This window comes from Nerophis ophidion, linkage group LG16, assembly GCF_033978795.1.
Source record: "Nerophis ophidion isolate RoL-2023_Sa linkage group LG16, RoL_Noph_v1.0, whole genome shotgun sequence".
Classification (NCBI taxonomy): domain Eukaryota; kingdom Metazoa; phylum Chordata; class Actinopteri; order Syngnathiformes; family Syngnathidae; genus Nerophis; species Nerophis ophidion.
Window position 1 is genome coordinate 15,406,865 of NC_084626.1, and position 24,686 is coordinate 15,431,550.

Sequence of the window (24,686 nt, forward strand, 5' to 3'; positions counted from 1 at the left end):
TTCTGGGTTGCCTACCCCTGCGTTAGTGGAAAAGCGGCAAATGAGTGAAAGTGACAGAGACGTTGCCATGGAGATGAGGGTTTTCCTACGTGCCTGGCTGCAGTCGCATCGTGACACCTGTCCGCCAGTAATAACAGTCCCCGATAACCTGGACCAATTCAAACCGTTATTTGTTTTTTTTACTGTTTAATTTGCATTGCCTCACACGATGAACACTACATATATTTCTGTATAACGCCGGATAACACTCTGGGGGCCGTCACTTTTTTGCGCTCGCTATCCCAGTACTTTCACAGCTATTATCCGCCGACCGCCGTGTTGCTGTAGGGAGGAAAAGCGGAACAACACATTGAGCGGAAATAACATTATTGTCCGTTTGTCGGCTAAATACAGATATATTTCACAACCCCAAACATGTCTTTTCAAAGCTTGCAATGAAGCGAAAGGTTTGTGATGAGCAAAGACAATTCCAGGAAAATTGGGAGATGCAATATTTATTTGTTGAGCACAGGGGCACCCCGATATGTCTTATTTGCACAGAGAAAAAAAAAAATTAAAGACATTTTTTTCGCGGCCCAGCCTCACCCAGATTCTGCATCCAGTGGCCCTAAGGTAAATTGAGCTTTAGACCCCTGGTTTAGGCCATCTCACGCTTACTAAAGATGACTGGAGCTTTCTGTTACTTCCACTTTCAACCATTTGGATGCATTTTGTTTTGTAATTCTCCTACAGTGCCAAAAAGTTGTGCGTGAAAAGATTTTGCAAGTGCAAAAAAAAAACCCTGTTCGTCAAATCTAGTGACGACCCTGGTGTGATATAAGCAGTGGTGGGCCATCAGGGCCAGCAAGGTCTTCCCTGCTGTTCCCAACATAACCAGAAATCATAATTAAAGACAAGAGTAATTTTCAATAACTTTCCCTAAATATCTTAAAGTATCCATACTCTCTTCATGTCATAGTTTGCTCCTTCCACAGCTGTTGTTTTTAGTTTAGAGTTTGTATTCAATCAGAATTCAGCTAGTTTGTGTTGCCATGCTGTACCAAATCTGCCCGGGGCCTTCAGAATCAACAACGCAGGTGTCTGTGCACTGTAAGTGAACGGACAAATAGAGTTGATAGACAATTGCTAGTTGAGTTATTTTCAGTAAGGCCTTCGAGCTGTCCTTACACTGTGATTGGATACTCACATGAGAGTTGCAAGTGAGTATCCAATCACAAGTTGCGAATACAGGAAGTGGCACCAGAGCCATACGAGCCATAGAAAGCCACAGAAAACACGCCGGTACTCAGAAAGAAGGAGAGCAAAATATTGATTAGGTGGCAGATATATATTTGCAAGGCCATTTTCAAGAATGATACTTAAGTGAATTCTATTTATTTATAGCGTTTTTCTCTCGTGACTCAAAGCGCTTTTACATAGTGAAACCCAATATCTAAGTTACATTTAAACCAGTGTGGGTGGTACCAGGGGCAGGTCATGCCCAAGGACACATCGGCAGTGACGAGGATGGCGGAAGCGGGGATCGAACCTGGAACACTCATGTTGCTCGCACGCCCACTCTACCAACCAAGCTAAACCCCGGTGTAGCTCTTTAAGAGGAACTAGATCTTGTGAGACGAGGACAGCCGACACCGGAAGCTATCCCGGGGGTGAAATGGTTTGTTCGCCACTTTTACACGAATCAGCCGACTACGAGCGGTACCACTGGCTTATACGGTGTTGAACGGGTGCTACAAATTGTGAGATAAAATATTTGATTTCATTATTTTTTCACATTTATTTTGTTTAATACAATTCATTTGATTTTAACAGTACCACGTAAGATATGTTTTAATTGCTGTAGTGGGTTTATGGAATGTTAAACGCGCTGAAAAATAGACCCTTTTGACAACTGTTGAGGTGGTTCAATGGCCAGTAGTGTGCAAGTGTGTTTCTGTATAGTATCTGCAGCCGTGTCCATGTGGTGACATAAGTAGGACATCACAGAAGGCCTCAGTGAAAAAACGCACGGCCCGTCACTGGACATGAGTAACCTAAATGAGAGTTAAAATAGAACACTTCAACTATTGTAATGTTGAGAGACCTACTGCGGGTCCTTCATCTTGTTCTCCCGAGAGAGAGCCTCATATCCTGAGTGTGGAGAAAACTTTATGCACAGAGTTTTTTTTTTCAGTGTGTGGAAATAAAGCCTGACATGTTTTTATTTCTATTTTTACAACTAATTAGGCTGACTCATGTCTTATTCTATATATTTATCTTTGTGTTGTATTGTATTAAATATTACTTTGAGTTGTATACAGTAATAAAAAATATGCAGAAACTACCTCTGTTGTGACTCATTTACTGCCTTAATTGCAAATAATACAACATAGGGGAATACATTCAGCTATCCTAAATGATATTCCATGTATTATTCACATTTACACTTGAAGGTAAAACTATTTACAACAGATTTTCTAAAATCAACTGAGTTGCACTCAATGAATCTTTATTTAAAATCATGACTTTTGCAAGTGGACAAGTCACATCAGTTGCAACAACATTACAAAACATCATTAATGACAGGAAGAATAGATTACACCAAAGATTCATTAAACATGTATGCATGTATTAAGTCCATTAAATGACTTATGTGAGTTTTAAAAAAAAGTTACCATATTCATGAATATGCTATGTTCTACAGTCGTGCACTGCAGAAAACGTACATGTATTTCTGTCCATTAGAAATATGTGGAGATACAGTATGTTGGGGAACATTTGTTTCTTCCCGGTATGTTTTGCACATTATGAAATATATTGTACAATAATAATGTAACCAGATATATTTATCTGAACACAAAGTGTCTAAGCTTTTTGTCTTGGGGGCCCCGTTGGCCTAAATAAAATGTGGCCAGAGGCTGAACGCTGACTGCATGTAAAGTATCTATCTATCCATATATATATATATATATATATATATATATATATATATATATATGTATATATATATATATATATATATATATATGTATATATATACATATATAAATATGTATGTATATATATATATATATATATATATATATATATATATATATATATATGTGTATATATATATGTATATATATATATATATGTATATATATGTATATATATATATATATATATATATATATATATATAAACCCCGTTTCCATATGAGTTGGGAAATTGTGTTAGATGTAAATATAAACAGAATACAATGATTTGCAAATCATTTTCAACCCATATTCAGTTGAATGCACTACAAAGACAAGATATTTGATGTTCAAACTACTAAACTTTATTTTTTATTTTTTTTGCAAATAATTATTAACTTAGAATTTCATGGCTGCAACATGTGCCAAGGCAGTTGGGAAAGGGGGAAAGAGTATGTTTACCACTGTGTTACATCGCCTTTTCTTTTAACCCTCCATCCATCCATTTTCTACCGCTTATTCTATTTTTTTGGGGTCGCGGGGGGCGATGGCGCCTATCTCAGCTACAATCGGGCGGAAGGCGGGCTACACCCTGGACAACACAGCCAACACAGATAGACAGACAACATTCACACTCACATTCACACACTAGGGCCAATTTAGTGTTGCCAATCAACCTATCCCCAGGTGCATGTCTTTGGAAGTGGGAGGAAGCCAGAGTACCCGGAGGGAACCCACGCATTAACGGGGAGAACATGCAAACTCCACACAGAAAGATCCCAGGACTGCAGAACCTTCGTATTTTAAGGCAGACGTACTAAACCCTCAGCCACCGTGAAGCCTTTTCTTTTAACAACACTCAATAAACGTTTGGGAACTGAGGAAACTTATTGTTGAAGCTTTGAAAGTGGAATTATTTCCCATTATTGTTTTATGTAGCGCTTCAGTCGTTCAACAGTCTGGGGTCTCCGTTGTCGTATTTTACACTTCATACTGCGCCACACATTTTTGATGGGAGACAGGTCTGGACTGCAAGCGGGCCAGGAAAGTACCCGCACTCTTTTACTATGAAGCCACGCTGTTGTAACATGTGGCTTGGCATTGTCTTGCTGAAATAAGCAGAGGCGTCCATGATAACATTGCTTGGATGACAACATATGTTGCTCCAAAACCTGTATGTACCTTTCAGCATTAATGGTGCCTTCACAGATGTGTAAGTTACCCACGCCTTGGGCACTAATACACCCCCATACCATCACAGATGCTGGCTTTTCAACTTTGCGCCTTCAACAATCCGGATGGTTATTTTCCTCTTTATTCCGGAGGACACCACGTCCACAGTTTCCAAATATGATTAGAAGTGGGGACTTGTCAGACCACAGGACTTTTCCACTTTGCATCAGTCCATCTTGGATGAGCTCAGGCTCAGCATAGCGGGCGGCGTTTCTGGGTGCTGTTGATAAATGGGTTTGACTTTGCATAGTAGAGTTTTAACTTTCACTTCCAAATGTAGCAACCAACTGTAGTTACTGACATTGGTTTTATGAAGTGTGCCTGAGTCCATGTGGTGATATCCTTTACACACTGAAGTCGTTTTTTTGATACAGTACCGCCTGAGGGATCAAAGGTATGTAATATCATTGCTTACGTGCAGTGATTTCTCCAGATTCTCTGAACCTTTTGATGAATTTACGGTCCGTAGATGGTAAAATCCCTAAATTCCTTGCAATAGCTCGTTGAGAAATGTTGTTCTAAAACTGTTCGACAATTTGCTTACAAAGTGGTGACCCTCACCCCATCCTTGTTTGTGAATTACAGAGCATTTTATACCCAATCATGGCACCCACCTGTTCCCAATTAGCCTGCGCACCTGTGGGATGTTCCAAATAACTGTTTGATGAGCATTCCTCAACTTTATCAGTATTTATTGCCACCTTTCCCAACTTCTTTATCACGTGTTGCTGGCATCAAATTCTAAAGTGAATGATTATTTGCAAAACAAAAAAAAGTATCAGTTTGAACATCAAATATGTTGTCTTTGTAGCATATTCAACTGAATATGGGTTGAGTTGAGTTGAGTTGAGTTTGAGTTTATTTCGAACATGCAAGCATACAACATGATACATTCCAATTTCCTGTTTCTCTTTTCAACATGTTCGAAAATGATTTGCAAATTATTGTATTCCGTTCATATTTACATCTAACACAATTTCCCAACTCATATGGAAACGGGGTTAGTATATACTGTATATATATATATATATATATATATATATATATATATATATATATATATATATATATATATATATATATATATATGTATATATATATATAGTCGAGGTTTCTGTGGTTTATCCGTTATGCAGTGCTCAATACTGGGGTAGAACGGAATATACAGTACATTAAGTCAGGAAAAAACACAGAGCAATCCCTTCAAGCCTACAGGCCTCTGTGTTTTTTCCTGACCAACGTGTGTGTGTGTGTGTGTGTGTGTGTGTGTGTGTGTGTGTGTGTGTGTGTGTGTGTGTGTGTGTGTGTGTGTGCGTGCGTGTGTGCGTGTGTGTGCGTGTATTAGGGCTGCGAATCTTTGGGTGTCCCACGATTCGATTCAATATCGTTTTTTGGGGTCACGATTCAATTCAAAATAGATTTATTTTTCCAATTCAACACGATTCTCGATTCAAAAACGATTTTTTTCCCGATTTAAAAGGATTCTGTATTCATTCAATACATAGGATTTCAGCAGGATCGACCCCAGTCTGCTGACATGCAAGCAGAGTAGTAGATTTTTGTAAAAAACTTTTATAATTGTAAAGGACAATGTTTTATCAACTGATTGCAATAATGTAATTTTTTTTAAACTATTAAACAAACCAAAAATATGACTTATTTTATCTTTGTGAAAATATTGGACACAGTCAAGCTTATGAGATGCGATGCAAGTGTAAGCCACTGTGACACTATTGTTTTTATTTTTTATTTTTATAAATGTCTAATGATAATGTCAATGAGGGATTTTTAATTACTGCTATGCTGAAATTTTATTTAATATTGGTACTGTTGTTGATAATATTAATTTCACTACTTTTGGTTTGTTCTGTGTCCTGTTTGTGTCTCCTCTTAATTGCTCTGTTTATTGCAGTTCTGAGTGTTGCTGGGTCAGGTTTGGTTTTGGAATTGGATTGCATTGTGATGGTATTGCTGTGTATTGTTTTTTTGGATTGATTAAAAAAAAAAAATGTATTTAAAAAAAAATGAGAATCGATTTTTAATTGCACAACGTGAGAGTCGCGATTCAAATTCGAATCGAATTTTTCCCACACCCCTAGTGTGTATATATATATATATATATATATATATATATATATATATATATATATATATATATATATATATATATATATATATATATATATATACTGTATATAGTAGGCAGGCGGGTCATAGTTTGGACTCCCCCGATCCAAACCCTGAAATCACTGGAGCCCTCTGTTTAAATAACTGTGTTTGCTTAATTTTATTGTGAATACTGGGAAGCATTTTTCAATCATCGACATTTTTCAAACGGTCCAAACCAATTAACGTTTGCATGACAGCATGCTAATATTAGCTATTTAGCAAATTTTGCTGGAATACCTCTCACACTACAAATTTTTGTGACATGACACATGCTAACTATTAGCAAGTTAGCACATGAGAATGCAAGCTTTTTAACTAATGTTGTCGGTTTTCAGCTCAGAGTCAAATAATTTAGTTAAAGTACCCTTAATTGTCACGCACACACGAGGTGTGGCAAAATTATTCTCTATATTTGACCCATCACCCTTGATCACCCTCTAGGAGGTGAGGGGAGCAGTGAGCAGCAGGGATGGCCATGACCGGGAATCAGTTTTGGTGATTTAACCCCCAATTCCAACCCTTGATGCTGAGTGCCAAGCAGGAAGGTAATGGGTTCCATTTTTATAGTCTTTGGTATGACTCGGCCGGCGTTTGAACTCACGACCAACCGATCTCTGTTGATTGAAACTTTTATTAGTAGATTGCACAGTACAGTACATATTCCGTACAATTGACCACTAAATGGTAACGCACGTAAATCAATTCATGGTTAGGATGCTAACATTGGGATGATAGCTTTTTAGCTATTTTTTCATGTACACACAACACAGTAAAATATTGTGTTTCTTGATGTAGACTGTTAGTATAAAAACATTAGGATGCTAGTATTTTAGCCAATTTGGCAGGTTTAGACCTCAGAGTCAAATATTTGATTACTTCGCACATGCTAACTGTTAGCATTCTGAAGTCAACATGTTAGAATGCTAACATTGGGATAATAGGTTTTTAGCTATTTTTTTCAGGTATACACCACACAGCAAAATATTGTGTTCCCTAATGTATTAGGCTGCTAGATTTTTAGCTCACTTTACAGGTTTACACCTCAGAGTCAAATATGTTATTACTTCGCACATGCTAACTGTTAGCATTATAATCTCAACATGTTAGGATGCTAACATTAGGATGTTAGCTTTTTAGCTATTTTTTTTTCAGGTTTACACCACACAGTAAAACATTGTCTTTCTTGATATATACCGGTATTGTGAAAACATTAGGATGTTAGCATTTTAGCTAATTTGGCAGGTTTAGACCTGAGTCAAATATTTTATTTCTTTGCACATGCTAACTGTTAGCATTCTACTGTCAACCTGTTGATTTAAACTTATATTAGTAGATTGCACAGTACAGTATATATTCTGTACAATTGATCACTAAATGGAAACATCCGAATACGTTTTTCAACTTGTTTGAGTCAGGGTCCACGTTAATCAATTAATGTTTAGGATGCTAACATTGGGATGTTATCTTTTTAGCAAATTTTTTTTTTCAGGTAAACACCACGCAGTAAAATAATGTGTTATTGGATGTATACTGTTAGTATGATAACATTAGGACATACTTGCCAACCCTGAGACCTCCGAATTCGGGAGATGGGGGGTTAGCTGGGGGTATATATTTTGAAGTATTTTATATATATATATATATATATATATATATATATATATATATATATATATATATATATATATATATATATATATATATATATACAATACATTCATGAATGAGAATATCCGTTCGGCCAACGTGTTCAATGGAGAAGTCTGATCTACAAAATTTGCAGGTAGCCTACCCCTTCCCCTTCGAGCTGTCCTGGATGAACTGAAATTATTTTTTCCAATCATTTTGGAACTCGCAAGCGTACTTTTTCTTCTTACTCTTCGTCGCCAAGTCACTTCTTCGTTCTTCTGCTTTGTCTCTGTTATGGTTTTGGACATTACTACTTGCCGTTGTTTTGAAGCAATGCATGATGGGAATCTGGATGTTGTGTGTCAGTGTATTAACGTGCCGGCTGGAATAAACACACGCTGAGAAATAGCTCCGTGCCTCCCTACTTTATGGGTTATAGATAAACCTATGGATAACGGAGACATATATATATATAATAGTCTCCTTTTCAGGTGATTGAGGACACTAAAGGCCGTGGCTTTAAGGCACGCCCCCAATATTGTTTTCCGGGTGGAAATCGGGGGAATGGTTGCCCCGGGGGATTTTTTGGGAGGGGCACTAAAATTCGGGAGTCTCCCGGGAAAATCTGGAGGGTTGGCAAGTATGCAATAGGATGCCAGCATTTCAGCTAGTTTGGCGGGTTTACAAATATTTTGTTACTAGTCAAATATTTTGTCTGGCTAGCGTGCTATCTGCTTTTATGTCAGGTGGTATCTCCACACAATTTCTACCGGAATTACATGTTCTACTTATAAAATTGTGGGAGGGGCGTGGTCCACGCGTCCCCTGTGGGCAGGGCATGAGCAAAAGCCGGCTGTGAAGCAACGGACAGGTGAGGAGATTTCTCAGCTGGAACGAGTTATCTAATCACCTGTCTCTTTATTGGCAGCGTCGGAGACCAAGGGGGGGGGGCTGACGGAGAGACGAGCCAGACGGAGCACAAGAAAATGGACATTGCACGAAAGAGCAAAAAAATCAAAGACTTCTATCACCTGACAGCTGTGGTCTGCAGCCTTGATTTAGTCCTGCTAAGAGAAGTCTTCTACAAAAATGTTATCTATAAAACAACACCACCCAGGAGAGACATTCAAAGAATTTGTCAAAGATAACTCAAGTACTTTAACACCAATTATCCAGTGACATAATAAATAGCGTACCACGTCAAATCACTTGTCATTAACGATTATCACGGGGACCTTGGAGCTCCCTTTGTTGGCCGGCTGGCCAAGGTACGTCTGCGGGAGGCCATAGCTCGCTTGTGATTGGTGGAAACTGCCTTGTCGGTACATCTGTTGGCCCTTGGACTGATTGAAGCTGTTTTGCCTGGAGAGCTGTGCACTGAAACTGTCGTCAAAACTCTGCTCAAAGCTGCTTTCGCTGTAGAGCCGCTGCCGCATTTCCCGTTTGCCAGAGGAGCTCCTGGTGGGGTAACGCTGGCCCATCTTGTACCAGCCCGTCTCTTTGAAGACAAACCAAATGTTTCCTCCCCACAGGACGACATTGACGAAACCAAAAACCTAAGCGCCAGAGAAAGAAAAATGTTTCAAAAACTTTTGCAGATTTTAATTATTATCAGTATGCATTGTTATATTTAATACAGAGCTGAGGTTCTTTTGCTAATTAGAGTGGTTTGAAAATGTAATCATAGCTCTTGAACTTTTCCATATTTTGTCATTTTATGTGAAATGGTAAATGGGTTGTACTTGTATAGCGCTTGTTTACCCCTTTTTAAGGAGCACAAAGCGCTTTGACAGTATTTCCACATTCGCCCATTCACACACACATTCACACGCTGATGGTGGGAGCAGCCATGCAAGGCGCTCACCAGGACCCATCAGGAGCAAGGGTGAAGTGTCTTGCCCCAGGACACAACGGACGTGACTAGGATGGTAGAAGGTGGGGATCGAACCTGTAACCCTCAGATTGCTGCCACAGCCACTCTACCAACTTCGCCACGCCGTCCCCAGAAAGACCAACACAAAGCAATACACAGTGGTGGAGTCAAAATGGGTGTGGGCGTCTCAATCTAAATATTGCTGGCACTGATACCAAGGTGAGTTTTGGTATCTTGAGTGATGGGATCGATACTTTTGTTGCAGTTTACACATATCTGCGCGTAACGGAAGTTATGTTATTTTGTTTACATTTTGATTTACTTATATTTTGTAACCTTATTGTCCTTGTTTTGTTTGTGTTTATTTTGCAATTGTGCCTATTTTGTTAAACAATTGTGTGTAATAAGAAGATTATTACAGTTTTTTTTTTTACTGTATAAGCTATAATATCAGGGGTGTCAAACGTATGGCCTGAGGGCCGGTTCAGGGACGAATGGTCCATGGGATGAGTTTGGTAAGTATAAAAATTAACCTGAAATTTTTGAATGAAAGAAACAGCTGTTCTAAAAGTGTCCACTGGATGTTGCAATAGCAATTATTGTATCTTTGTAGATGATACTACAAATGTACAAAATAAACCACATAATGTTAGTACATCAGTCGAGGAAAATGATCTAACTGACATAAATAAAATCCTGTAATTTAATTTAGATATTTTTTTAAATCTTGATTGATTAAAAATTAACACCAATGAGTTGACTGATGAACATTATCACATAATTTATTCAGAAAATAAAAAATAACAACAAATAAAGATATAATACTATTAACCGCAACATGTAAGTCTAAAAAAAAAAAAAAAAAAAAAAAAAATTATGAAGTTGTCTTTATTTTTAAATTATCATGCTGTGATTTTACCAGTCCAACCAACTTGGGAGTAAATTTTTCTCCTGATCTAAAATGAGTTTGACAACCCTTTATTACATTGTTTTAGCTTTAATTGACTTATAAAAATATTTATATTTGCATAACATTTAGATTACAAGAACACATGAAAACAATCAACAAACTAGAAGTAGTTTCGCTAATTTATTTACTGAACGTATCGGTATCAGTATCGGCAATGCTATCCCTGTATTTACTCGGTATCTGATTAATACTAAAATTCCCAGTATTGCCCAACCCTATTGCATACTGAAAGGTGCGGTGCAAAGAAGGGAGAGAAGGGACTACTATTCTGTTTGTTTATGAAAGTGTTTTAGTAGTGTGTATAAAGTGTTTCAGTAGTGTGTATGAGAACGTTTAAGTAATGTGTGTAAGGGAAAAAACATTTCAGTTGTTTATGTGAGTATTTCAGTAGTGTATGTAAGAGGTCATTCTGAATAATGTCTAACGGCCCCTCATCTTTATCCTTCACGATTGTCGCGACGTTTGGGCGGCTTGAACCGAAATGCAACAACTATCAATTTTTTACACTTTCTGAACATTTGCCTAACTTCACTTCAATTTCACGTTTACTTTTAGGGCCTGATCTAGTAAAGGTTCGCTTGTATCAAAACACTTGCTAACTTGATAGCACAGGCAAAGCTCATCTACTAAATTTGTACACCAGTTATCAATTGCACACGTAGTCTTAATAGACTACACGCAACCTGCCCACCGATAGAACACGCAATTTAATAGTTTACACATGCTGTTTAGCTTGTGTTGTATTGGGATCTTAGTCGATGAGGCCCTTAGAGTATCGGTTTCATAAGACTGGTGTGTGTAATCCCACCACAGACGCGTTGAGACGGGACCAGAAAGGCTCCTGGGCAACTGTGCATTTGTTCTCCTGTGCCGAGCAGGCAGAGATGAGCAGCAGCACCTCGGTTGGCTCTGTGGCTGTCTTGATGTCAGTCAAAGCTTTAGCCCAAAAGCAAGTGCTGACCAGCCACACCAGGGAGAAAGTCACCGTCACTACAAAGTCCTGAACACCAATATGGGAAGGGAACAAAAGTATTAAACTTTCTACACAGATACATGAGAGTATGTCAGTAGTGTGAGAGAAAAAAATGTTGGTTGTTTATGTGAGAGCATTTCAGTAGTGTGTATGAGTGTTTCAGTAGTGTGTTTGAGAGTGTTTCAGTAGTGTGTGTGAGAGAAAAACATTTCAGTGGTTATGTGATAGCATTTCAGTAGTATGTATGAGAGTTTTTCAGTAGTGGGTATGAGAGTGTTTCAGTAGTGTGTGTGAGAGAAAAACTTTTCAGTTGTTTATGTGAGGGAATTTCAGTAGTGTATGAGAGTTTCAGTAGTGTGTAAGAGAAAAACATTTCAGTTGTTTATGTGATAGCATTTCAGTAGTATATATGAGAGTGTTTCAGTAGTGTGTATGAGAGTGTTTCAGTAGCGTGTGAGAGAAAAACATGTCAGTTGTTTATGAGATAACATTTCAGTAGTATGTATAAGAGTGTTTCAGTAGTGTGTTTGAGAGAAAAACATTTCAGTTGTTTATGTGATAGCATTTCAGTAGTATGTATGAGAGTGTTTCAGTAGTGTGTATGAGAGTGTTTCAGTAGTGTGTTTGAGAGAAAAACATTTCAGTTGTTTATGTGATAGCATTTCAGTAGTATGAATGAGAGTGTTTCAGTAGTGTGTATGAGAGTGTTTCAGTAGTGTGCATAGGATTGTTTCACAGATTGTTACTAACCACACATGGGCCTCTGTTGTTCTTCAAATACTTGTTCTGGTAGAAGACGTAGACCACGGTCGCCAAAAGGGAGTAGAGAAACGTGATCACGCCCACTGTGACAAAAAACTGAGCAGCTGAGGAATAGTCGCCATTCAGGAAGAGAATCTCTTGTCTCTTTGTGTCACATAAGGGGGCCTTGAAGTGCACTTGTTCCAACCTGCAGAGGGGGAGTGGGTCGATAAATCAATGTTTGGAAACTTAAAAAAGAATAGGTAGTTTGTATTGGAGTGGCACTTTGTCATGGTAAAATGTAAATGGTAAATGGATTATACTTGTATAGTGCTTTTCTACCTTTTTAAGGAACTCAAAGCGCTTTGACACTCTTTCCACATTCACTCATTCACACACACATTCACACGCTGATGGCGGGAGTTGCCATGCAAGGCGCTAACCAGGGCTCATCAGGAGCAAGGGTGAAGTGGCTTGCTCAAGGACACAACAGACATAACTAGGATTGTAGAAGGTGGGGATTGAACCAGGAACTCTCTGGTTGCAGGCATAGCCACTCTCCCAAACTACGCCACGCCGTTTCATTTCCAATACCGATAATATATGAGTGTTGGCTGATACAGATATCAATCCAATACGATACCAGCACAAATCATGCATATTATTATTTTGTAGTGTGGAATATTTGAAAAGCTTTGATGAAGTGAAATTAGTCAAACAGATTAACAATGATGGGTATGCGAAATGATAATCTTATGACAGACTTGCACTGACTTTACATTGAATTGCAATAGTAGTTTGTTTTTGGCGACATCTCGCGCTCGCAATAATTTATTAAGCTAATGATGCAGTAAATTTAATCAAAAGAGCTTGTTTGTTCCCGAAAAATACTTTCTAATACACTTCTGTCTCGGAGACTTTGCATGTGTGAATAATATACAACTATAGTTATTTGATGCCAGCTTATATTAACCAATGCACTGTTTTAGACTGCAATGTTGTTCAATGAAGGACACTTATTACGTATGTCTAGCTTGTGTGCTATTGTGTGCGTAGATGCTAGCTCCCATTAGCCTATAGCCAACCATGTTTACTTTTTGTAAATGACTTCACAATGGCATACTTGCCAACCTTGAGACCTCCGAATTCGGGAAATGGGGGTGTGAGGGAGCAGCGGGGTCTAGGTGGGTGGGTGGGGTTGGGGGAGGCGGGGTTTGGTGGTAGCGGGGGTGCTGCAAGGGGTTCTGGGTATTTGTTCTTTTGTGTTTATGTTGTGTTACAGTGCAGCTGTTCTCCTGAAATGTGTTTGTCATTCTTGTTTGGTGTGGGTTCAACGTGTGGCACATATTTGTAACAGTGTTAAAGTTGTTCATACTGCCACCCTTAGTGTGACCTGCATGGCTGTTGACCAAGTATGCGTTGCATTCACTTGTGTGTGTAAAAGACGCATATATTATGTGACTGTGCCGGCATGCTGTTTGTATGGAGTAAGAGCGGACGTGACAACAGGTTACAGAGGACACTAATGGCAGTGTCTTTATGGCACGCCCCCAATATTGTTGCCCGGGTGGAAATCAGGAGAAATTCGGGACAATGGTTATCCCAAGAGAGTTTTAGGAGGGACACTGAATTTCAGGAGTCTCCCGGGAAAATCAGGAGGGTACTTCCTTGAATAGCCGCCAGTCATGTAACATGCGCGTGCCTTGACTTACTACCGGGTAAAACTTGCTCCTCAAATTTATTAGTGCATGCTTACTTTTACTGCCAGGTCAAATTCGTGATGTCCCGAATTGACGCTTCCCCCACTGACATTTTCAAAATAGCAGAGGAGGTTTTTTATGCTTTTACTGTGTGTAAACCAGGGGTCTTGTTCCACAGCCATACAGATCACACTAATGGTTGTGATATAAAACAATTTTAACACTCTTACTAATATGTGCCACACTCTGTGAACCCTAACCAAACAAGAATAACAAACACATTTCTGGAGAACATTGGCTCTGTAACACATTATAAACGCAACATAAGAATTACCCAGAATTCCATTGCATCCATGACTCTTGGCTATATTATACACCCGCTAGCACCAAAATGTAATAATCGCTTTTTTTCTGTTGTTTGGAGGCTTTACATTAGTTTTGAATGATACCCCAAATTTGGGTATCAATCCGATACCAAGTAGTGACAGGATCATACATTGGTCATATTCAAAGGCAGCTGCTTTAACCGTTTTCAATCCAATACCATTACCCACCTAGATACTGATCATAGCGATATCCAGACCAATACGCCCACCCTCTTTGTAACAGGCTGTCCAGCATTGCACAAGTAAACACGTTGCATGATAGCTTGTATCTGAGATTTTTGGTGCAAGCTGAAATCCTCCGATACTTGTTTTTGATTAGTTTTTTTTTACTGGCATTGGACATTTCTAGTTAGTACAGTAGGTGATATATTGATATAGTTTTGTGTATGAACCTTGTCTGCTCGAAACAAAGCGGCAGTGATTGTTCCATGCTGGTCCATGATGGTACTCTAAAACATTCCACCAAAGTGCTCATCCAGACAATGCATTACAGCACTTTTGCCTAAATGAGCTTACCTCATTTATGATGCGGGGTCGGGACATGCGAGCCGCAAGCCGCTCTGATTGAAACTGCCTTTTGTTGAAAGATGTTTTTCTGACTGCATCATTAGACCAAAAGGCTTTTGGAGCCAGATTAGCCAAGATTCCAACTTTAAGTGGTGCCTTTTGACGCGCCAGAACCTTTCCACTATTGATCTTGTCTAGCGGCGTGTACCCACAATGCCGTGGGGCCACTTGCTCAGCTTCATTCAGCGACAGGGAGCAGAGAACAAATCTTTCTATTCAAATCCTAACTTATTCCATCTACTCTTTCAGGCAATTCTATATTAGGATAATAAACGTTATGTTCACAACAGCTATTTCTAGCAGACGATATTAGCTAATGATCCCCAATGTTAACAACATACTGCATTATTAATAATGTGGAGCTTTTCCCATCTGCCAACAAGTGGTTGTGAAACAAAAATAGCTCAAAAGTGTAGGAAAGAGAAATCCAATTAACGAATGAATGTTGAAATATTTAAATCATAAAGTTAAAGTCCCAACAATAGTCACGCACACTAAGTGTGGTGAAATTATCCTCTGCATTTGATCCATCCCCATGTTCTCCCCCTGGGAGGTGAGGGGATCAGTGAGCAGCAGCAGTGGCCGCGCTCGGGAATCATTTGGGGATTTAATCCCCAATTCCAAACCTTGATGCTGAGTGCCAAGCAGGCAGACAACGGGTCCAATATTTTTTGGTATGACTCGGCCGGGGATTTGAACTCACCACACAGACACTCTAACCACAAGACCACTGATCATGTGATGTTTCTTAATGTAACTTTAATAATCATTTCTGAAAAAAACAAACCGTAAACATTTGCACAATTCACCATGTCCGAAATGGAGAAGGAAGGAGCTAAATGAATCTAAACCTATCTCAGGCTTTTCCATGTCCCAGCAATCTCTGCTCGACTGTTCACTTCCTGTGTTTGGTATGTATAGTGATAGCTCGGTTCCGTGTGCCCCAACTTACAAGTGTCATGATCTTCCGCCTGACTTCTTTTTGTTGCACTGCCTGGTTCCTGGGTCAATGGGCGAATTTAATTTTGTCCTGACTACTAAAGCTCTCCAGGTCCTTCGCTCGGCGCCAATAAATTCCTGATGGTTCACCCTTCCAGTTATGGACAGCTCCTCTGCTTTGGTTCCACTCACGCTTCTTGTTTCCTGTTGTTCAGCCTCAACGTTGCTGTGTAATGTTAACTGTTAGCTCTCCACACCTTCTGTATGTGGTTTCTGTTTTTCTACAACTTGTGTGTGCATCCTTAGTCATTTTCCTTACGCTATTTTGAGTGCACTTTTTAAAAATTATTAATATTTATTTTTTGCTCTGCGTTGGGGTCCTTCTGTCAGGTTTGTCACTGACAGTTTAGTTATGTTTTGGTTTTTCCTCTGTTTGTTTTTATTTTCTGTCAGCACTCTTATTTTGGTTCAGTTCAGTATTTGGTTCAAGGGGACGGCGGGGCGCAGTTGGGAGAGTGGCTGTGCCAGCAACCTGAGGGTTCCTGGTTCAATCCCCACCTTCGACCATCCTAGTCACGTCCGTTGTGTCCTTGAGCAAGACACTTCACCCTTGCATGGCAGCTCCCGCCATCAGTGTGTGAATGTGTGTGTGAATGGGTGAATGTGGAAATAGTGCCAAAGCGCTTTGAGTTCCTTAAAAAGGTAGAGAAGCGATATACAAGTATAACCCATAACCAGCTTCCTGCTTGTCTCCCTGAACTCTATTTCCCCTCAGCTGTAGCTGATTGGCACCTGGCCACACCTGGTGTCAATCAGCCAGCTGCTATTTAGACCTGCTTCGCCCTCCAGTCAGGACTGGAGAATTGTCGCTGTTGTTGTAGATGAACAGTAAGCTACTATCTGTAAGCTGTATCCTCTATCCTGTAGCTGTTTGCAGCTTGCTGTCTTTTGTTCCTTGTTTCCTGTTTGCTGGTTCCTGATTCCAGTTTGCCTGTTGCTGGTTTGTGTTTTTTTCTTAATTTTGGACATTAAATTATGTTTTCCTGCACCAAGCCTACCATCACTACATCTTGGGGTTCGTCACCTATACTGCGTGACACCTTCACTGGCTAAGTTTTTTCCGGATAAGAGCTGTCTCTGTTTGCTTCTTCTTGCTTGCTGCTTTATTCACTTTTAAAAAATTCTACAAGTCTTGTATATAGTTTTATTAATTTTATTTTCAGTGAACCAAGACTTTCCGAATCATTTTAATTATTTACATATTCACTTTTCTGTTACAAACAGAGAACAAGGAAATGGGATAAAACTGTTATGACATGACAACATTTAAATAAGATCTTTTTTACTCCTTTTCGGACGTGCTTTAATGAAACAACTGGAAATATGTGATGCGTTACATTTTATTGTAAGCGTGTTCGAAATAAACTGGAACTGAACTAAACTGAACTGATTGCAGGTGAACGTTGGCCTGTTGATTCACTTTGTCGCTGCATCGAACAGATCAGTGTGTGGATGCAAAACAATTTAATTAAGCTTAACTAAGATAAAACAGAAATCATTGTCTTTCGACCACATACGCAGAGAGAAACTATTGTTAGTCACATTGAGACCTTCTCACTGAAACATAATAATCAGGTTAGAAATATAGAGGTAATAAAATGACTCAGATTTTAACTTTAACAGCCACCATAAGTCATTAACATCCGCAGCTTTTTAACACCTAAAAACATTGCCAAAAACAGAGTAATAATGTCTAAATCATACTTAGAAGAACTATTCCATGCATTTGTCTGCAGCAGGTTAGACTATTGTAATGGCTTACCTGCCGGGCTCTCTAAACGAGCTGTAAAGCAGTTGAAGTAAATCCAAAATACTGCTGCTGGAGTCTTAATTATAACCTGGAAATACGACCATATTAGTCTAGTGCTTAGGTCACTGCAGTTGCTTCCTGTTGCTCAGAGAATAGACTTTAAAACAGCTATCCTTGTGTATAAGTCTCTTCATGGTTGTGTGCAAAAAGTATATATCTGACATTTTAGAGCAATCTCAACCATCTTGAGCTCTGAGAACCTCTGGGAGTGGTATCCTGCTGATACCAAGGACCAGGACCAAACATGGTAAAACTGTGTTTAAGTTTCATGCTCCTAAAATCTGGAATAGTCTTCCTGAAGTTGAGAGACAGGCCTCAATATTGGCAATGTTCAAATCCAGCCTGAAAACCCTTTTATTTAATTGTGCAAGTGACATGTATCTACAGTGTTTGATTGATATACATTTTGATTAATTATGATTGTTTTTATGATGATTGTATTTTCTGAATTTATTTTGAAATATGATTTTATATATCTTTATTTTTGCCTTCTCTTAATTTTCTGTAAAGCACTTTGAATTGCCTTGTGTACAAATTGTGCTCTAAGAATAAACTTACCTTGCCTTTCCTTGTCTTGCCTATTTAATGATGTATTTACATGTCTAAAAAGTACACGCAAATTGACATACGCTCAGTTCTTGCGCTGCAAAGACACACAATTGACAGAGAATCCACCTTTGTATGAATGTGTGTCTACATATTTGCAATGTCTTCCAGAGATAAAAAAAAATATGAAACAAATTGTCTATTCAGCAACATCCTTTTGTAATTTTATAACTACATGCTGGGTGAGCTATAGGCTGATTGAAATATGTATAAAAATAGTAATTAAATAATAGCCAGCTAAGAGTACACGCAATTGTATTATTTTATTGCATACGCTGTTTAGCATGTGATATATGGATTTACTTGCTAGCATTAGCTTATCGACGGAACTTTGTTTTTCCAACCATGAGAAGGAAGACATTTAGTGTGAAGGGAAGTGCTGAGAAGAAGAACTGGATAATATTAATTGACAAACAGAAAGAAATCATCAAAAACATAACCAAGCGCATAGCTAGCTAGTGAAGCAAAGCACTGTTTGTCTGCGCCATACTGAAACTAGTCGATAATAATTAGAATAATTTCTAAACAGCGGACATTTATCCATGAAAATATAGAGAAGCTGCTGATGGTTTGTTTGGCGGCCAAACAGCTCAAAGGATATACTGTACACTCTCCAAGTAATTGCATTATTTATAATAAAAATGCCATCCATTCATCCATCATTTTCCGCTTATCCGAGGTCGGGTCGCGGGGGCAACAGCCTAAGCAGGGAAACCCAGACTTCCCTCTCCCCAGCCACTTCGTCTAGCTCTTCCCGGGGGATCCCGAGGCGTTCCCAGGCCAGCCGGGAGACATAGTCTTCCCAACGTGTCCTGGGTCTTCCCCGTGGCCTCCTACCGGTTGGACGTGCCCTAAACACCTCCCTGGGGAGGCGTTTGGGTGGCATCCTGACCAGATGCCCGAACCACCTCATCTGGCTCCTCTCGATGTGGAGGAGCAGCGGCTTTACTTTGAGTCCCTCCCGGATGGCAGAGCTTCTCACCCTATCTCTAAGGGAGAGCCCCGCCACCCTTAAAATGCCTTACATTATTATTACATTACTTCATAAAAGTACTGTACAGGAGTTGTTTGTACTACGTTCTATTGTATCATTTTTTTAATGCTATATTTCTCTTCTAAACGCATTTTAATTTTTAAAAGGCATGTTAATGTAAAAACTGTGCTGTATTAGAGTAAACGGATTGATTTTAGTTCATTATAATGGCTACTGTAGATTTAATGTGAATTTTTTTGTGTTTTTTATTTTTATTTTTATTATTTATATTTTTGAAGATGTCCTGTCCAGCTAAATGGGTAAATCATATTGTTGACTCAGATGCCTGTATATGCTGTACAGATTTACTGTACAAAGAAGAGGTGTGGTGTACTTTTTCTGTTGCAATATTTGTTTAACTTTAATATACTTAATATATCTTGTGTTTAGTTCAACCGGATCAGAAGGGGGATAACTATCATAGATATTAATTATAGATGGATTGATATAGATCGGGGTGTCAAACGTAAGGCTTTATCCGGCCCGCTGGATAAGTTTGCTAAGCAAAAAAATGAGGCGAAATTTTTGAATGAAAGAAACTGCTGTTGTAAATGTGTCCACTAGATGTTGTAAGAGCAATTCTTTGTATCTTTGTAGATGATGCTGAATTTAAAAAAAAAAAAAACAATAAACCAAATGATGTTTGTGCACCAGTCGGGAAAAATGAACAAACTACATCCTCTCATTTGGTTTTTACATTATTTTTTTATCTTGCTAGATTGAAAATTTACACCAGTGGTTCTCAACCTTTTTTCAGTGATGTACCCTCTGTGAACATATTTTTAATGAAAGTACCCCCTAATCAGAGCAAAGCATTTCTGGTTGAAAAAAAAACAGATAAAGAAGTAAAATACAGCACTATGTCATCAGTTTCTGATTTATTAAGTTGTATAACAGTGCAAAATATTGCTCATTTGTAGTGGTCTTTCTTGAACTATTTGGAAAAAATATATATAAAAATAATTAAAAACTTGTTGAAAAATAAACAAGTGATTTAATTATAAATAAAGATTTCTACACATAGAAGTAATCTTCATCGTAAAGTGCCCTCTCTGGGGATTGTAATACAGATCCATCTGGATTCATGAACTTACTTCTAAACATTTCTTCACAAAAAATAAATCTTTAACATCAATATTTATGGAACATGTCCACAAAAAATCAAGCTGTCAACACTGAATATTGCATTGTTGCATTTATTTTCATAGTTTATGAACTTACATTCATATTTTGTTTAAAGTATTATTCAACAAATATATGTATAAAGGATTTTTGAATTGTTCCTGTTTTTAGAATTAAAAAAAAAAAAATCTCACAGATCCCTTGGCATACCTTCGAGTACCAACAGTGGTACGCGTACCCCCATTTGAGAACCGCTGATTTACACTAATGAGTTGACTGATGGACATTATCACAAAATTTATTCAGAAAGTATAAATAACGACAAAGAAAGGTAGAATATTAATAACCGCAACATGTAAGTGTAAAAAAATAACATGATTTGTACATTTTCAGAATGTGCTTGTTCTAATTTTAAACAAAGAAAACCATCTGAAGTTGTCTTTATTTTTATGTTATCGTGCATTATTTTTACCAGTCTGGCCCTTTTGGGAGTAGATTTTTCTGCATGTGGCACCCGATCTGAAAGGAGTTTTGACACCCCTGATATAGATAAATACGAGTATGTTGAGTTACAAGCTCGATCATGGAACCAATTGAGTGCATAAGCTGATGTACTACTTTACTGCAGTTGTTTGTAGTACATTATAATGTATTGTTTTTCAAACAATATTTCTGATCTAAAAGTGTGGTAACACTTCAGTATGGGGAACACAAATTCAACATTAATTAGTTGCTTATCAACTTGCAAATTAGTAACATATTGGCTCTTATTTAGTCATTATTAAGTACGTATTAATGCATTATTCTGCATGGCCTTATTATACAACCAGTAAGCCATTAACTAAGAGTCTTCACTCAATAACCTCAGATGTATTGCTTATTAGTAACCCTAACACTAACCCTTATATGTTCCCCTAGTGTCCAAATAACTCAAAATTTGGTCTTTGTTACTTTATTAAGCAACTCTTGAATATGTTCCCCATGCTAAAGTGTTACCAAAAGTATGTTTTTCTTTTTGAAAGGATTGATAAATGTTACAATTGTGCTGTTTGATTAAATCAATTTATATTTGTTTCAAGGGGTTTCGCAACACATGTTTTTCGAGGTGTGAGCTGCCTCACAGAACAAATGATATTCATATACCAGGTTACCAATGTCATGATAGTGAAAACAATTGACGGATGAGAAGCTAAAAGAACGTGCCAAGCTCAGCATAATGAAACTCTCTCTTTAAGAGAACACTACAAATTCTAGACCAAAAGCCCTAAAGTATCATTATTGTAACATTTTAAGTAAGTTATAATATGTTGGATTTAGATAATTATCGGATAATGATTGATTGATTAATATATTTTTATTTCAAATATGCGAAAAAACAAGAGCAAGCCTGATCCAATACAGTGCTAAAGCCTTAACAGCCTTTATAACAAAATGAAAACAGTGGAGAATAAAAAACGAAAACAAATGAGCATTGGACTTTTTATTTGTATTTATTTATTTGTTTACATATTTGAAAAGGAGTGAGAAGAAGTTTACACTTAATTTAATCCCAGCCCTTTTCTTTACATCATAAATTATCCTGAGCTAGAACTACCTGTTGACTCAGTGTACAAACTTAATGAACTTGTATATACATCAATTATAAATATATCCATACATATGCACACTACACACATACATAGCCACACCATTACCACTAGTGGTCATGGGAATGCCATAATGCCACAGCAGCATCACCACTGCCTCAATGGGCAGCCCCACACTCCTCTGTAACACAAACAATCCAATATCAAAGCTCTTCTTCATCTCTGTACCTCTGGAATACTATGTACCTATACTTCTTTTTATATTATATGTATATTATAATATTCTTATATTCATGGCTGTTTGCCTCATCTTTATAGTCCTAAATAAACTTGCTCCCCGTCCCTTGATAGATTTTATTGATAAAAAAAAAATAGCAGTCAAGTAAACAGCAAAGCAGTGACCAAAGGGGGACTGCAAGGTACAAAGGTGCAGGACTAAATTTGGCCAATTGGTGGGGTCTACAGGCTGCCAGCCAATGTCAGAAACTGTGAGACCTAATTAACATTTAAAAGTGCACTGAAACAGTGGTTGAAAACTAATCACACGTGCACACACAATTAGATTATTCTCATGTTTTGTTGTTGTTGTTTTCTTTTTTTCTTTTTTGTTTTTTGTTCATGGTCTGTGCTTGTGGTATGTCATGTCTTTGTGATCATGTTCTGTTTAGTCATGTTATGTTTTGTTTTTGAGTCCATTAGTTCCTGTTTTTGCGCACCCTGGTTTGTTTTAGTTTCCATGACAACCATTAGTTTCACCTGGCTCACTTGTTTGGACTCACACACCTGTCGATAATCACAGCACTATTTAAGCCTGCAGTTGCCAGGCAGTTAACATGGCGACATCACCCTCGTACCTGATTGCCATAGATTCATGCTTTTTCGTTACAGTAAGTGTTTTCGTTTTTGTTGACCATAGTTCTGCCATTGTGCGAGTTTTTGCTTTCAGAGCCAAGTTTTGAACCTCTGCTGAGAGTGCCTTTCGTTTGTTCCTTTTTTGAGTTAATAATAAAATATGTCATTACCCTCACGCCATGTCCGGTCCAGTCGATTTGCACTACGGGAAAACAAGCCACACCATAGTCCTCGTCATGACATGGTATGCTTATAATGTGTAATGTTTTGTGATTTATGTATTTTTTTGTGTCATGACCTGTTGAATGTTTACTGTATTAACTTGCCTTAGGACAACGGATGACAATTAGCTATTGTGCTAACTCCGGCATATTTACATGGTTACTCTTTGTTGATAAATAATGCATTGTCCTAATTCAAATAAATAAACTAATAAAAATACAAGTGTGCATATCCATCAGTGGGTCAACATTTTAGAGTGAAATCGTAGCGTAGTTACCTGAAGGGATAACCAAAATCAATGATGATGCTCTTGTTATTCGGCCAACTGGCTGCACAGTCCACTTTAACCTGGAGGTGCCCAAAGTAGCCTCCGCATGTTGCAAACGCACAAATGGCAAAAATCTGAAAACGGGAAAATAGGAGTCATATTCGGAAAAAAACATTCACTTGCATGAGTGATATGAGGACCTTTGGTTTGTGGAGGCAGACACGTGTGAGTGGGTGAGTGTGGCTTCTTGCATAATGCATTACCATTAATAAATCACAGGCGCAATTATTAAAGTTTCTAATTCCTTTGAAAACAAACGCTGAATAATTTAAAGGTGGGAAGCACCGCTTACTGAGCACTGGAGGGTGGCCGCAGCAGTGCATGACTTTCGCATCAAATATTTGGACAACTTTACCTAGGCGGGAGGCGGGATACACCCCTGGACAAGTCGCCACCTCATTGCAGGGCCAACAAAGACACACACACGCTCACATTCTAGGATGGATGGATGGACAGTTGGGAAATCTCCACCATCATCACTTGTATGACAATATTGACTTACTTATTTAGGACACATCAACAAGCCAAGGAAACTGTAAACTAGAGTAGTTCAAACCAAGCATGAAACCTTACCAGTCTAAGTAAATAAAAAAAAAAGGAGAGAAAGACACTCACCGGGGAAAATATGACCATACACATTTAAAAATCCCACAGATGCGTGGCCAAAGTCCACACAGTATGTGCAGCGTTTGGCATCAGGATGAAGATGTGGACGGAAAGAGGAGAGCATCCAGCAGAGGGGAGGGGCACTAACTTCCAAAAGGAGGAGCCAAAGAAATTGTGCAAATGTTTTCCATTTTTTTCCATTTGCTTACACAAACTTTACTAAGTGTGTGTCTTTTTTCAAAATATATACACACTTTTCCCAAACACAACATTTAATTTTCTTAAAGCTTAGATCATTTGTAAAATGACACAAAACAAATGCCCATTCATCAAAATAAAGGAAAA

The 24,686-nt window shown here is 38.3% G+C and overlaps 1 protein-coding gene across 1 annotated transcript; it reads right to left on the minus strand.

Moving 5' to 3' along the window:
* Positions 1 to 8,062: 8,062 nt before the first annotated feature.
* synprb (synaptoporin b) lies at positions 8,063 to 24,441 on the minus strand. The gene is made up of 5 exons (XM_061875609.1): positions 24,351 to 24,441; positions 23,685 to 23,809; positions 12,534 to 12,732; positions 11,619 to 11,810; positions 8,063 to 9,523 (listed from the first exon to the last, which is right to left on the minus strand). The coding sequence occupies exons 1-5, from the start codon at positions 24,372 to 24,374 to the stop codon at positions 9,173 to 9,175; spliced, it is 891 nt and encodes a 296-aa protein (XP_061731593.1). The 5' UTR covers positions 24,375 to 24,441; the 3' UTR covers positions 8,063 to 9,172.
* Positions 24,442 to 24,686: the final 245 nt, after the last annotated feature.